The sequence below is a fragment of the Ylistrum balloti genome, unplaced genomic scaffold, assembly GCF_031769215.1.
Source record: "Ylistrum balloti isolate Yb309-2 unplaced genomic scaffold, AGI_CSIRO_Ybal_v1 Utg370792, whole genome shotgun sequence".
NCBI classification, from domain to species: domain Eukaryota; kingdom Metazoa; phylum Mollusca; class Bivalvia; order Pectinida; family Pectinidae; genus Ylistrum; species Ylistrum balloti.
The window spans coordinates 626,563-640,342 of NW_026782462.1; the positions used below are offsets into that span (position 1 = coordinate 626,563).

Here is a 13,780-nt window from a genome sequence, read left to right on the forward strand (position 1 = left end):
TCACCGACTGTTGTTTACCATCTGCAATAGTTCACCGACTGTTGTCTACCATCTGCAATTTCAAGGATTGTACAAAACACTCACAAGATACACATGAAGCACCTTTCGATATAAATTCAAAATTATATACTAAAGATTTAGATAATGAATTAAATTACATCGTACAGCTGTTTAGAATAAACTTCATCCAATTCATTCATTATATAAGCAGTGAACAACAGCCATCAAAACACATCAAATGAATTTGATACGGAAAGAAGTGTTGAAACACTTATATTAATCCGCTTCAAGATATCATCTCATTAAATTTGACGGCACACGGTGTAAACAGTCTAGACTCAGCAAAAATGTGGCTAATTAGGAATGAGGTGGAAAAGAAAGAGATATGGTAGGTTGAGGAGGAGGAGGAGGGAGAAGAGTTTCCCGTCATGTCAAAATAATAAAAGTTTAGAAAATCATTTCACACAGACATAAATAAACTGTAGAAGCTGCGAGAATGTTAAAAGTCTAATAGCATTACCACAGAATTAAAATCAAAAATAATAAAGCACCAATCACATTTCTTAGAGCTTATGATAAAGGTTTGTACACATGAAACGGTCCTATTGTTTTCATCTACAGACAGCTCCCCGCTACTGAAGAGTAGAAATTGTTTTATATGTATGACCCGTCAAGACTGAATGAAACCAAATTCGATTGAACGAATTGTCAAAATCTAGATTGGTGTGTAAACTAGATTTATTTCTTAATCTTCATATATCTAATGAGTTGAAAATATATATCAAGTTCTTATAACTTCTATATCATATATATATATATATATATATATATATATATATATATATATATATATATATAACTTCTATATCATATATATATATATATATATATATATATATCTATATCATATATATATATATATATATATATATATATAACTTCTACTTTTTTGAAATGATAGGTAAGCTTTTATTAAATTGTAAGTATACTCAGCTCTTGTTATAAAAACAATTCTTACTGAACAATTCAGATAAATATAGATACATTAACATAGTTATAAAATAAATACATAAAATTATAGTCGATAACATGTACGTTCGATAATCCTGTATCCATACCTACGGATAAAGGATTTAGATTGTAGTATATGCTAGGATATATCATGCAGTTGTCATCCAATCATAAAGCTCTCGTTTACGGAGAAGCATCTCCATGATAAACTGTTTATCATAAAATGTTCGTCATAATATGTTAACTGGTGACAAAGTTGTACCTGTATCAATATATAAGGTGAGAGAGCTGGTGAAAAAAATGGACATACGAAATATACCACATAGATTGAAAATTCAGGTACGCGTTCATTGGGGTATGCCTTTATCGGGGTATGCTTTCATCAGGATATGACTTCATCGGGGTATGCCTTCATCGGAACGTGCCTTCATCGGAACATGCCTTCATCGGAACATGCTTTCATCCGAATATGCCTTCATCGGAACATGCCTTCATCGGAACATGCTTTCATCGGGATATGCCTTCATCGGAACGTGCGTTCATCGGAACATGCTTTCATCGGAATATGCCTTCATCGGAACGTGCGCTCATCGGGGTATGCCTTCATCGGAACATGCGTTCATCGGGGTATGCCTTCATTGGAATATGCCTTTATCGGAACGTGCGTTCATCGGAACATGCCTTCATCGGAACATGCCTTCATCGGGATATGCCTTCATCGGAACATGCCTTCATCGGAACATGCCTTCATCGGGACATGCCTTCATCGGGACATGCCTTCATCGGGATATGCCTTCATCGAGATATGCGGTCCAGACTGAAGTCAACATCAAAATTGTGTGTTTCTCTCTAATACACAACTGCTATGTTCTCGACCCTTACAGGTAACTTAAGATTGACCTTTGGCTAGGAAGTAAATGTTTTCTCAAGGAACTTAATAATGGACTCTCACGAATGTAAAATACCTACATATATAATGATTCTGTGATTCCTTACTTTATTGTCAGTAAGATTGTCGACGATTCGAACTGGTCAGTATGGTGTCAATAACTTGTTACCTTATTGGTGTCCTGTCAACAATTCCGGGTTATACAATTTCAATGTGATAACCATCCAGTTAAGGACTGCTTTCAGTTATAACTGCTATAAAGAAGACAAGAACCAGCTAACCGTTTTCAGTATAAGTAAGAAGAGGTATATATGATGACGTCATTTTCGTGTGTAGTGGTCAATGTGATGGCACCATAAATAGTGACTCCGTTATCTACTTCATCTGCTGGTCATACACACAGAAGTCCTATTTTATGTACATTTCCGCTCCAGGATGTCTATGCTTGTGTTCAGATACGATCTGTACGCTAGTAATTATTAAACCTGCGCAGGATACAAATTAAATCCTGCAGAATTCCTAGTTACAGAAAGCTCGTGTAAACATTTTACTAATGTTGTTTCTTCACGTGTTATGCACTTGTTAAATTTGATACGCGTGTAGTTAACAATGCATTAATTGGAAATTAAGTTAAGTACCCTGTGAGGAATTTTAAAATGCATGAAATCATTTTGCATCTGCTGCCACGTGCTTTGTTTAAGATTGTATTGTTAGCATACCCGACCATTCCGTTACTAACCAAAACCTGAGATTTCCCCTGAGAACATCAACACGCGCGCGTTCCTGCGGTTAATGATCCTTTAATGTAAGCGCATTTGCATGATCCTGATTAAATGAAGGGTAGCTTGGTTCTCTTATTTACAGCTTGTATGAGCTGCACCTTAAGGAATATCTCAAAGCGATAGCATTAAATCTTACAGTAAAACCAACTCTACAAACCCACGTGAATTTTATGTTTGCTTCAGGTTCTCTCAATGAATGTTTGTAAGTGTAATGCCTTAACAAGGCGTGGCTATCATGACGTCATTTTAATCACGTGATGATGTTGTGTTTAAGGTGTTCCATTAATTGATATTAAGATTCCATTCTAATTTTATATAAATACGTAACTAATGAGATAAACTGGACAGGTGTGGATTAGGTACACACTAAGATTGATCTTTTGTCATATATTCGTAAATACCAGGGCTATTTTGGTTAAGTAAGTGTGTGTGGGGGAAGGGGACAGCTATATATAAAGTATATTTGATAGATATAATTATATCTCATAGATAGAATATGCTTAATAGCTTAGACAAATGTATATCTATAATACAACTACATGAATGAACCGCACGTGTTGTTTTATTTGATGAATCAGAGCTTTTAAGTACGAAGAAATCCCACCGTGAAATGAAGTTTAAAAATATGTATGAAGATGAATCGTTAAATGTTTCAACCACATTTGATTTTTTGAAGTTATAACTACAAAAAGAACAAATGATCTACACACAGTCGTATGTTCAGACGTATTTTTGATCTACCAGGCAACTGTGAAGCACGGTATCCGGAAACTGATGATCATCGTCGTGTTAACAAGGTGCATGTATCCATCACTGGACCAGATGTCTGATGAACAACGCGATATTTTAAGCCCTGAAATCCAAGCTGTTTACATGTATACTTACCAGTGAATGTGATTACCTACACTGTACACAAACCATGTTTTACAGTCCGAACATCAAAAAGCTTGTACTTTGTATATACGATACATGATTGTGACAACATTTTCTCAACACTTTTTTCCCAACAAGCGCTTGTTTAACCTTGAACCAACCAAACTGGCCTGTGCAAACATAATTATTATACAGCCCAACCTGTCTCTCGAAAACACATCACAGATCACGATCAAAGTCTGCTCTTCGATAACTCTCATGGGGGATGGTAGCGGGATATCGCTGACGGCCGTAGCGTAGCGATAAAGCCCACCCTTCATGTGTTGCACAAGAACGCCAGATATTAAACGTACAGATCTCTTTTTAATGAAACGTTCGTTTATTCACATAATGACCCATGTCAGCGAAACGCTTGTTTTAGCGAAGCCTGATATCAGCTAGAATGTGTGCCTCGCTCTCATGTCGATGTTCTCCGTCTAGGTAATTAAATGTCGATAGCGAGGATCTTAGGTTTTAGTTATTACACTTACGCCACCAAACCAAGTATTGACGCCATGTTTTTTCATCATACCCATCATAAGTGTCGTGTTAAATATGATAATATATAACAAAATAGTATCGGAACACATGAGGCAGAATTCCTTGTATATACGGGAATATATCAGAATGATTTTGGCTAAATTTGTATGTCATTGTACATTCATATTATCAATCTTCGATCGCTAATGAGTTTAAATTAGTTTTGTTTGAAAAGTGTATCCAGTGAAAGGTCTTGATAAGTCTGTGTTGATTTTATAAATATATTTGTTGAATACGTATCAGGTGATAAGTACACATATGTGTAAATATCAACAGATGGCAGCACCAGTACACATCTACAAGTATAATCTACATATGTAGATATAAAATATAGTTGTATTATGGCGCTGGTGCAGCTCCCCGTCTAGATTTTGGTTTCCCTCTCATCACATTACGTTGTCCTCGTTCGTCTCCTCGGCTTCAGAATTTAGGATCTTAGCATCTCTGCCGAGTCTTAGACAGACTAACAGCTGTATAATGTAGGTGGTTTTATTGTTTGACTTGTTTGTACAGAACTCTAAACTTGTACCAAAAAGTATGTCATTTGTACAATCTCCGATTCTGGAAATGGTAGACACTGTGTGTGTTTAAATCCCCGATGTTTTGTGACTATCAAGACAAGTATAACTAAAAATAGCAAATTGTCGGACCTCCCTACCATATATAGAATATCATCGGTATGCGGTAGGAAATCTATCACAACGCCAGAACGATTCTCTCAAGTTTTACTTCGATATGAATGTAATGTGTGCTGTGTTGGATTGGAAATGTGTTGTGGCCTAACCAGGTCTGAATTTTATGTTTTCCGTGCTGTGAGTTGGTTTAGAAGTCTGATTGTCGATATAAAATATTGATGAGTTTTACACCTCAGGGGAAACAGTCACTCATAATCTATATCAATAATGGAAACGGAAATATTGACGCTACATTATGTTTTTTAAATATCATCACTACCACACAATACTAATGGTGTTTGATATCCATATAACAATGGGAACATCACTTTTAGTTTTATCATCGAAGTTAAATAATCAACTTCTCACCGAAAGCATTTCACCAAAGTTACATGATGTGATTTAAATGTCGTTACGTATTCCGAATGACACTGCCTTTAACTAATGTTCATCTTCACTACAAATAATGTGAAATTCTAAACACACAAACCACTTAGATATCTAGTTTATGGAAATTAAACGTTGAAGTAGCAAGTCGAGGGACGTGAAATCTTTTAAAACAAAAAAATTCTTAAAGTACACTAACATGTATAAAAAAAATCAAAATGAAAACTCGAAATTCATAACTTGATTGGCGGGAAGTTACAGATAGATCAGAAAATAAACAATGTAATTGTGTAACGTTTAGAAATCAACGAAGTGGCATTGATAAAACCATGCATTCGACTCAAAACACAAAAAGTGAAAATTTTAAGAATTTATCGTACAGTACATGTACTACTGCTGGTTAAAGTGACATTAAGTCCGCACAAACACCAGATCCTAAGAGGTATAGGGAAACACTCTTTATACACTTTATGCTGAACGTGTCTCAGAAGTTAATTAGGATCCTAAGTCTTAATCATGTATGGGGAGATATCACACACATACATATAATACCGATATCTGTTAGTGATCTCTATAATATCTTTGAGCACAAAACAGATAGCTGACTTAAGGTCCTGTCTGATATCATAACGTCCCTGATTTGTTATAAAAACGATCTAGATGTTCACTTAGGGATACATGTAGATAAATGTAGATCCAACGGTAGATTTCTTTGAATGTCAATACGTCCATGAAATCATCAGTTCTGTCTTTAGATCATGTATCTAGGGCAATGTAGAAAGATCGATATCATTCATGGTCAGTTTGATGGTCTTTAAAAAGATCAGATTTTGAAGTTGACATAATAAACTGCCATAGAAGATCTAGTACCTATATTGGACCATACCGTCGATATTACTTACTTGATTCTATATATAGAAGATCCAGTACCAATATTGGACCATACCGTCGATATTACTTACTAGATTGTATATATAGAAGATCCAGTACCAATATTGGACCATACCGTCGATATTACTTACTAGATTCTATATATAGAAGATCCAGTACCAAAATTGGACCATACCGTCGATATTACTTACTAGATTCTATATATAGAAGATCCAGTACCAATATTGGACCATACCGTCGATATTACTTACTATATTATATATATAGAAGATCTAGTACTAATGTTGGACCATACTGTAGATATTACTTACTAGATTGTATATATAGAAGATCCAGTACCAATATTGGACCATACTGTCGATATTACTTACTAGATAATATATATAGAAGATCTAGTTCTAATGTTGGACCATACTGTAGATATTACTTACTAGATTCTATACATAGAAGATCTAGTACCAATATTGGACCATACCGTCGATATGGTTTACTAGATTCTATATATAGAAGATCCAGTACTAATGTTGGACCATACCGTCGATATTACTTATTAGATTCTACACAATATATTACATATATACAACATACATACAACTTATCTAACTACAGTTGCTGCATGGATTTGATGTTTATATTTCATTACGCCGATCTTCGAATTCCCAAAATACAATCCAAATATACTTACAGTAGTATGAGTTTATAATTGGGATTTATGACTAATGGCATTAAACGAAATATCACAGACCCCGGCGAAAGGTTCGTCCAGTTGACTGCTGGAGAAAAGGCGAGGAAAATCACTCATACACACCGGATATTCCGGCGCGGTCCCAGCAAATTTCCGGAGCGAGGAAACTGGAACTCATAAATACGATACACACCCCCAACCACCTGAAAAGGTTACGATCCCGTAGGCGAACCAGACTTGAATTTGAAGAAAAAAGAAAACGAAAAGATAATTAATAAAAGAAGACAAGGATAAAACTGAAACACGCCTTGTTCTTAGTACCGATCCATCAATATGGTGAAACTGAACATTTAGTGCTGTATATTTGATATCAAATTCTCATCGGACAATCGAGTTATTCCAATATTGCAACTCAGAATTTCACACCAACAAGAAACTAAAGCATACTATATTATTGAAAAACACATAAAACGGTTTACATAAAAAATGACATGAAGGCGGTTTATCCCCGGCACTAAATACAAACTTACAATTTACAATATCAATGACAGCAAATGAAAACAAGAAAATTGCTCCGAACAATCTGCACCAACACACAAAATATCGCCTGGAACAAGTATCCCGAGTGCAAGGTCCTATACTTTCTCTTTGGAAGGATCTGCAGGTCTCTTTACAGACAAATTGCTCTAAATCAGTCCACGATAAATTTCATGACATGTCAACGTGTGTAGTTTTGTATGCATGCTGCCCTATAAGTTTCTTCTTCGTCTGGGCGATGCAACCGCTTTATTCAAGGAAAACACAAATCAGACCAATTGATCTTAGACCTAAGTAGGTATATGATTATCAAGTATTTTCAACACTTAATTTAACTATTTTCACTGAAACTCAATCACCATCGAATTAAACACTCGGCTAGAATATTTCGTTAGAACATTTCAGCACATCATGTCATAAATATGCTCTTTTAACACAGCTCGCTGACATTCATCGCTTTTAACTTAGTCAAGTGGTAAACTTTAGCATATAATGAAACATTCAGAGCACCTTATGAGATTATACCCATAAAATTCAATTGCCTTCAATGTCACACAGCGACACAGCAAGTATTGATCTACATCAACAGTTTGAGAATTTTTAACATTCTTTTGGGTTTCTTGAATATCCTTTTAGCATTCCTAATCTCAAATGTCACCAAACATAGACGTATTTCTTCTATTCCAGTAAATTATTCCAATATCATGCAATACCAGAGTTGCTTAAAAACAGTTTTCCTAAAGAATCCGACAAGATGTACTTACCGCTTACACGTTATCACATTTATAATCATTTATTATTTAGCATGTGTCAAGTTTTCACAACAGCTATGATATCCTTTTCGTTGGGTTCATTATTATTTGTAATATTACCTTTCTTATATATATTTCCAGCGTTTCCCATAGTTATCTACTAGATTATACACTTACTTCACTCTTAATTTATAATGATATGAAAGGTTCAGTTGTTTTCATTTGCGATGGTGATATTATTTACTTGGATTGATCAAGGATTACATGGTGGTGTCTTCAATGAAGCAGAAGACTCTTACTCTTCCGGAACACCTGGTCTGATTTTCCTTTGTAAATATTTTTTATAAAAGTTTGGATTATGGTTTTGATTGGCATGTTGGTATTTTCTTGATGATTTGAAATATCAATATGCACGGAATAGAAGATAAGGTATTGATATTCTGTTGATAAGGATCTCTTTAAAACCATGTAATATTTTCCACAAATATTTCCGTTTGTAAATCTGCTGAGTTGTGCAGAACCAACATCTTCCACACCTTATAGAATCTACATAACAAGTTGAGTATACCCTTCTGTGGATTACATATAGTAAATTTGTGCAGATGAGGGCTTAACAGTGTTACTGATGCCATAGACATGTCGATTTGGTTCTTCATGTCAAATCGCGTTTGATCAGCTGACAACACATCAAACATCATTATCGTTGTATCTTCACAATATTCGTAATGACTTCTGCTTGCCGGAGTATATCAAAAACCCAAGAAAGTCTTTGTTAATCAAAAGCTATTTTGTGGTTATCATGAAACCCAAGATAGATTTAAAATGTAATGGTATACTTGTATACACGTCTCAAATTACCTAACAGGCTTACACCATGGAATATCTTGTCCAATGCTACATAATCTCACATCATTGAAGAAAGCAATATTGATTCTGTGTTCAGAATGTACTATGGCTGGATTACGTCTGTTTCTATCGTAAACAATCCAATAAATCAAACGATGATTAATAAATGTGTTGGTGCTGTGTGTGATAAATATTGTATTTTATTTAATTTTGTACATTTCTAATTGCTGTTCTAGGTATTCAATATGTAGTCTTTCACTAAAGTAAGTCACTAATGAATTAGGTATATTTCATAGGGTATATACAGCAAAGCGTACAATACTGCTTGAATGAAAAATGATAACTTCAATTATTTTATTGAAATTAAATAAACTTTGTGATATCACAAACGCTTGAAAATAAAAGTCAGCTTTTATTCCTTTTCAGTAAATATTATATGGCCTATTTTCGATATCTGCTTAATTTCAACACCGTCTTATTTTTGATGTAGTTTTAAGGGGTTCGGGTATTATTTCTATTCTTAACATATGTGAAATTAATGGGTTAATAGCCCCCTCTTCTCCAAACATTTGTTTGTCCCTTGTCCTAAATCCTTGATCCACTACTGAATACGCTACCATCTTGTCGTTGAATGAACAAATTTGGCTTGTTTAAGTAGGGAGTCAAGAGAAGGCACCATCTATTTACAAAATATAATTGAATGTAAAATTCTAAGTAACCGGTTGTGTTGTGCTTTGTCCTGGACATGTGGCTGACCGTCTCTATATATTAGTCGTTGTCCTAGTCCATTCTCAACCCATATCCAACAACATTGCAAAGGATGTTATAAGACGAAATTGATTCCTGATTGCCGATGATTTGTGTAGGTTGACCAAACCACGAACACAGCAGCATTAAATAAGATTGGGCATGTGGTTAATGCTATCATCGCGACATTTTTATTTGTCGACATGCATGCTGAGCATTGTTAAAGCAAAACATTTCCATCACCGGTCCACACGCTGACACCGTAATGATTTATAAAGATGGTGCTGTTTGATGTTAATTTGGGGGAAAAAGAAAAAAATATGCACTTAGTTGTTTGTGACTGATTTCAAGAAACAATACAATTAATTAGAATGACAATGTGACAATACAGTCTCATCACCATTGTGTAATGACGTGTTATAATCATTTGGTCATTTGTAAGTGTTTGAGTTTGGATCGAAATTCTGCACAGAATGCAGCCTCTAGAGCGCTGATAACGATTTTCTAAAAATGATTATGGTGACCTTGACATAACTGCACTAAAACTTGAAATCGTTCAAATCATTTATTGTTTGGAAAAGGCGTGAAGACTAATGAGAACCTAATGAGAATCCCTTAAGGAAAGACGCCGCTGGAGTACTGAAAATAGTAATAATGACCTTGACCTCAACTCAGTTACACAGACATTCAAACCTGTTGAAGATAATAGGATGATTCATAAGTGTGTAAAGACAAGAATCTCTCATCGAATGAAGCCGCTAAAACACTAACAATGATTTGTTCAAACAATGGCCTTCACCTTGACCCAATAGCATTGAAATTCAAACTTTTTTCCGGATTTCAGGATAATTGTATAATTTATAAGCGAGTAAAAATTGATGGGAATCCATCAATGAATGGAGTCGCTAAAGCGCTAATAATAATTTGCTTAAAAAACATAAACAAACCATAATATATGAGTCCCTCAACAGCTGACAAACCGTCACTGATGCAGGGCAAGACGTTTGAAGACGAAAATTATAGTACCATGGTTTCATCGGAAATAAGCAGAAAAGACAGAGTTTAGTTGAAGTACATATGTTGAAGGAAAGGAAATAATCCACATGTGTCAACATATTGAAAAATGTAACTAGACAGCCAACCAACTTTTAGCATATGTCATCAACTGACCATACCAATGAACTGAAAACATCACATACGTGTATACCACTGCTTAATAATGGCGATAAACAAATTTAATAATGTTACAATGATGGCTTGGAATTTTGGTTTGACAATTATTTGTTATTTATGTAACAAAAAAGATTCAGGATGAGGTTTCCAATTGATATACATTTATATATACATATATGTTTTGAAACGAATACATGAAAGCATGCACGTCAAGTAACAAAAGATTATAAAACAAAGTTAAATCATTAATTGAATATGATATAGAGTGAATCATATCCTCAATAGGCCAATAGGTCTTTCTGACACAGGCTAAGGTATGCACTCAGGTAAAAATATGAATTGAATTCATTATGCATACAATCGATACAAGCCGCCAAAGAGGTCATATATCATGATTATTGATGGGCAAAGGCCAGGAGTCATTAAACATCGACATATTTACAAAACATAATACTCTTTCTGGGTATAATGTCTTAACTGTCAATATTAAGTATTGGATGTAAAACATCGGCTGCTGGAATCTCTCTCATTAATCATACCAATGATACTACAGTAGATCTACCACTGATAGTATAGTGTACAGACATTCAACACAAATTAGTGTTACACACGTATAATTTGTGAACAATCAGTCGATGGTGAATAAAAAGAACGAGAGTTCTTTTGTTTAGTGCATTAGTGTTGATCGAGAATGTATCATAAACATTCCTTAAAGTTGACATTAACGCAATAAATCTGAAGTCAAAACATCTTTAATATATAATGATAAGTCACGTTCGTGTTGCGCAGTAAGCTATTAGCTTTCTAGTATTTCGTACTTGTCTTAATTATTTTTCCGTGCTATCTAATAGTATATCAACTATTTAATCTATTATGACCATGATGCATATAAAACAGGCAGGAATAAGGAATCAATCCGGAAAGAAGGAGAAATAGAGGCTATAATGAGGAAATGTATAAACCTATATACTATACGACCCACCTCCTGGTTTTGAACAATATCGACAGGAAGAAGGGACTTGGCATTTTTACCGGATCGGACAATGGATCAATAAATATATATTAGAATGTATTCCATCTCCATTTATCTTCAGTGCTGTGGGAATCTAGAAGAAACTAACAACATGATAGCTACTAGTTGCCTTATATTGTCCTCAAATAAGATACGCGTTAGTGTGCTAGAAGCAAAATGCACTACTTTGACACAAAATTATTGTTGTCAGAATTTCCGCAGAAATATTAACCTTTTTCGACTTAGGAATAGTTAAAGGTGTTCGATGCAATGAAGAAGTCTATCGCTTTTGTACGATTTCATGTTATGCATAAATAGTGTAAGTATATACTAGCTAACATTCAACGATATTGCACGGAATATCCCACATCTATCAAAGATTTAAACATCTCAAAGCTTAAAGTTATAATCAGATGAAATGCAATTAGTGTACAGCTATAATGCTTACCACTGACGTTCTGTCATGTTTACTTGTGTAATACTGGATTGTCTAGAACAATACACCCAGGTTCGCTGCTCTTACATTACACAACCATTCATGCAATACAGTAATGTGACGTGTCCCTTCCCAATTGGCATCATCGACTGATACACAGTGTACATACGTATATGTAAGGAAACATTATATGCAATGACTGTTTATACCTTGTTTTTATTTCCTAGGGCAAACTTTATTTGCAGGATAATTCAGCTTGCATGTCATCTTGTCGAAGCTGTTTTTCTAATATGTTTTAATGCGAAAAGAGAGGAGAAATTTGTTTCATATGTCATATGAAGGATTGGATATATCACCCTCGAGGTCAGGGTAAATCCTCGGCTAAGTTTCGGGTTTTACGACATTTTATGATCTCTTGACCTCTTATACACCAACAAAGTCTTAAATCTTTTATCATCGCTTTATTTTTATCATGCCTACCCACGTATAAAGCAATGAAAGGTTCCAACACCATCCATTATCCAAGTCAACCCAACTATGAGACACCGCCATTTATATGGCTTATAAATGCGATCGTATTGAAATTCCATCAACGACCTTATGCATGCGTTCTATTTATACGCCTAACTAAAATCACTGAGGTATTGCTTATTTTGAGACTCTAGATGGCCACCACATGACTCTCAAAGATTTGTACGCTGTTATGTAATTTGTCTGAAAAATCGATTGTATGGAAATAGATATCATTGTATAAACATAGCGTAACATATACACATGGCTACTTATTGGGATAAAGACTAGAACAGAGAGTACCCCTACAACTACATCACTCTCTGAACATGAACTATTTGATGACAGAAATTTCCTACACCAAAAAATAATCTCTTTCTCTAAACATCTGACGATAGAATTCCTTTCACCAAGAACAATATCACTGTCTTAACAGGAACTATCTGACGACAGAGCAGCATTTCTTACGCATTAAATACGTACCACTTGAGTAAAAGCTATCTGCACGAAAGAAGTGGTCATTTCAGTAATGAACCACCCTATCACCTCTAACCTTTGTTATTAAAGATTTAAAAAGCAGAAGCTGTCTCTACCAATTGGTCGCTATTCCCTTCCAATGTAATTTAATTATCTTTAATTGACGATCTAGATACAAAAAATAACTTGTGTGTCTATAATATAATCGTTTGAAATTACATCAGAGCTTGATCACGCGAATATAAAAAAATAGTTGTACGTAGATGTACAAACGGACAACGCATTGTTAGAGAAACTGCGTCTGGAATCTTTTCACGAAATATTTGCCTCTGTCCTTACCTTAGGGGATATATATTTGTAGATGCCAATATTTTTCTATCACAGTTGCATAACAACATCAGTAATTTTTGTGCTGACATTTGATGGAAGTAGAAAATCTAATTCAATAAGTGCGTGAACTCCAACGAAGTTATATTTGTGATATTTCACTGATTGTGCCTAACAATTACGGCTTTCGCG

General features: G+C 34.7%; 1 protein-coding gene across 1 annotated transcript; it reads left to right on the forward strand.

Annotated features, from left to right (window-relative positions):
• Positions 1-1,400: 1,400 nt before the first annotated feature.
• Positions 1,401-1,832, forward strand: LOC132558492 (uncharacterized). The gene has a single exon (XM_060223057.1). The coding sequence runs from the start codon at positions 1,401-1,403 to the stop codon at positions 1,830-1,832; it is 432 nt and encodes a 143-aa protein (XP_060079040.1).
• The last annotated feature ends 11,948 nt before the right edge of the window (positions 1,833-13,780 follow it).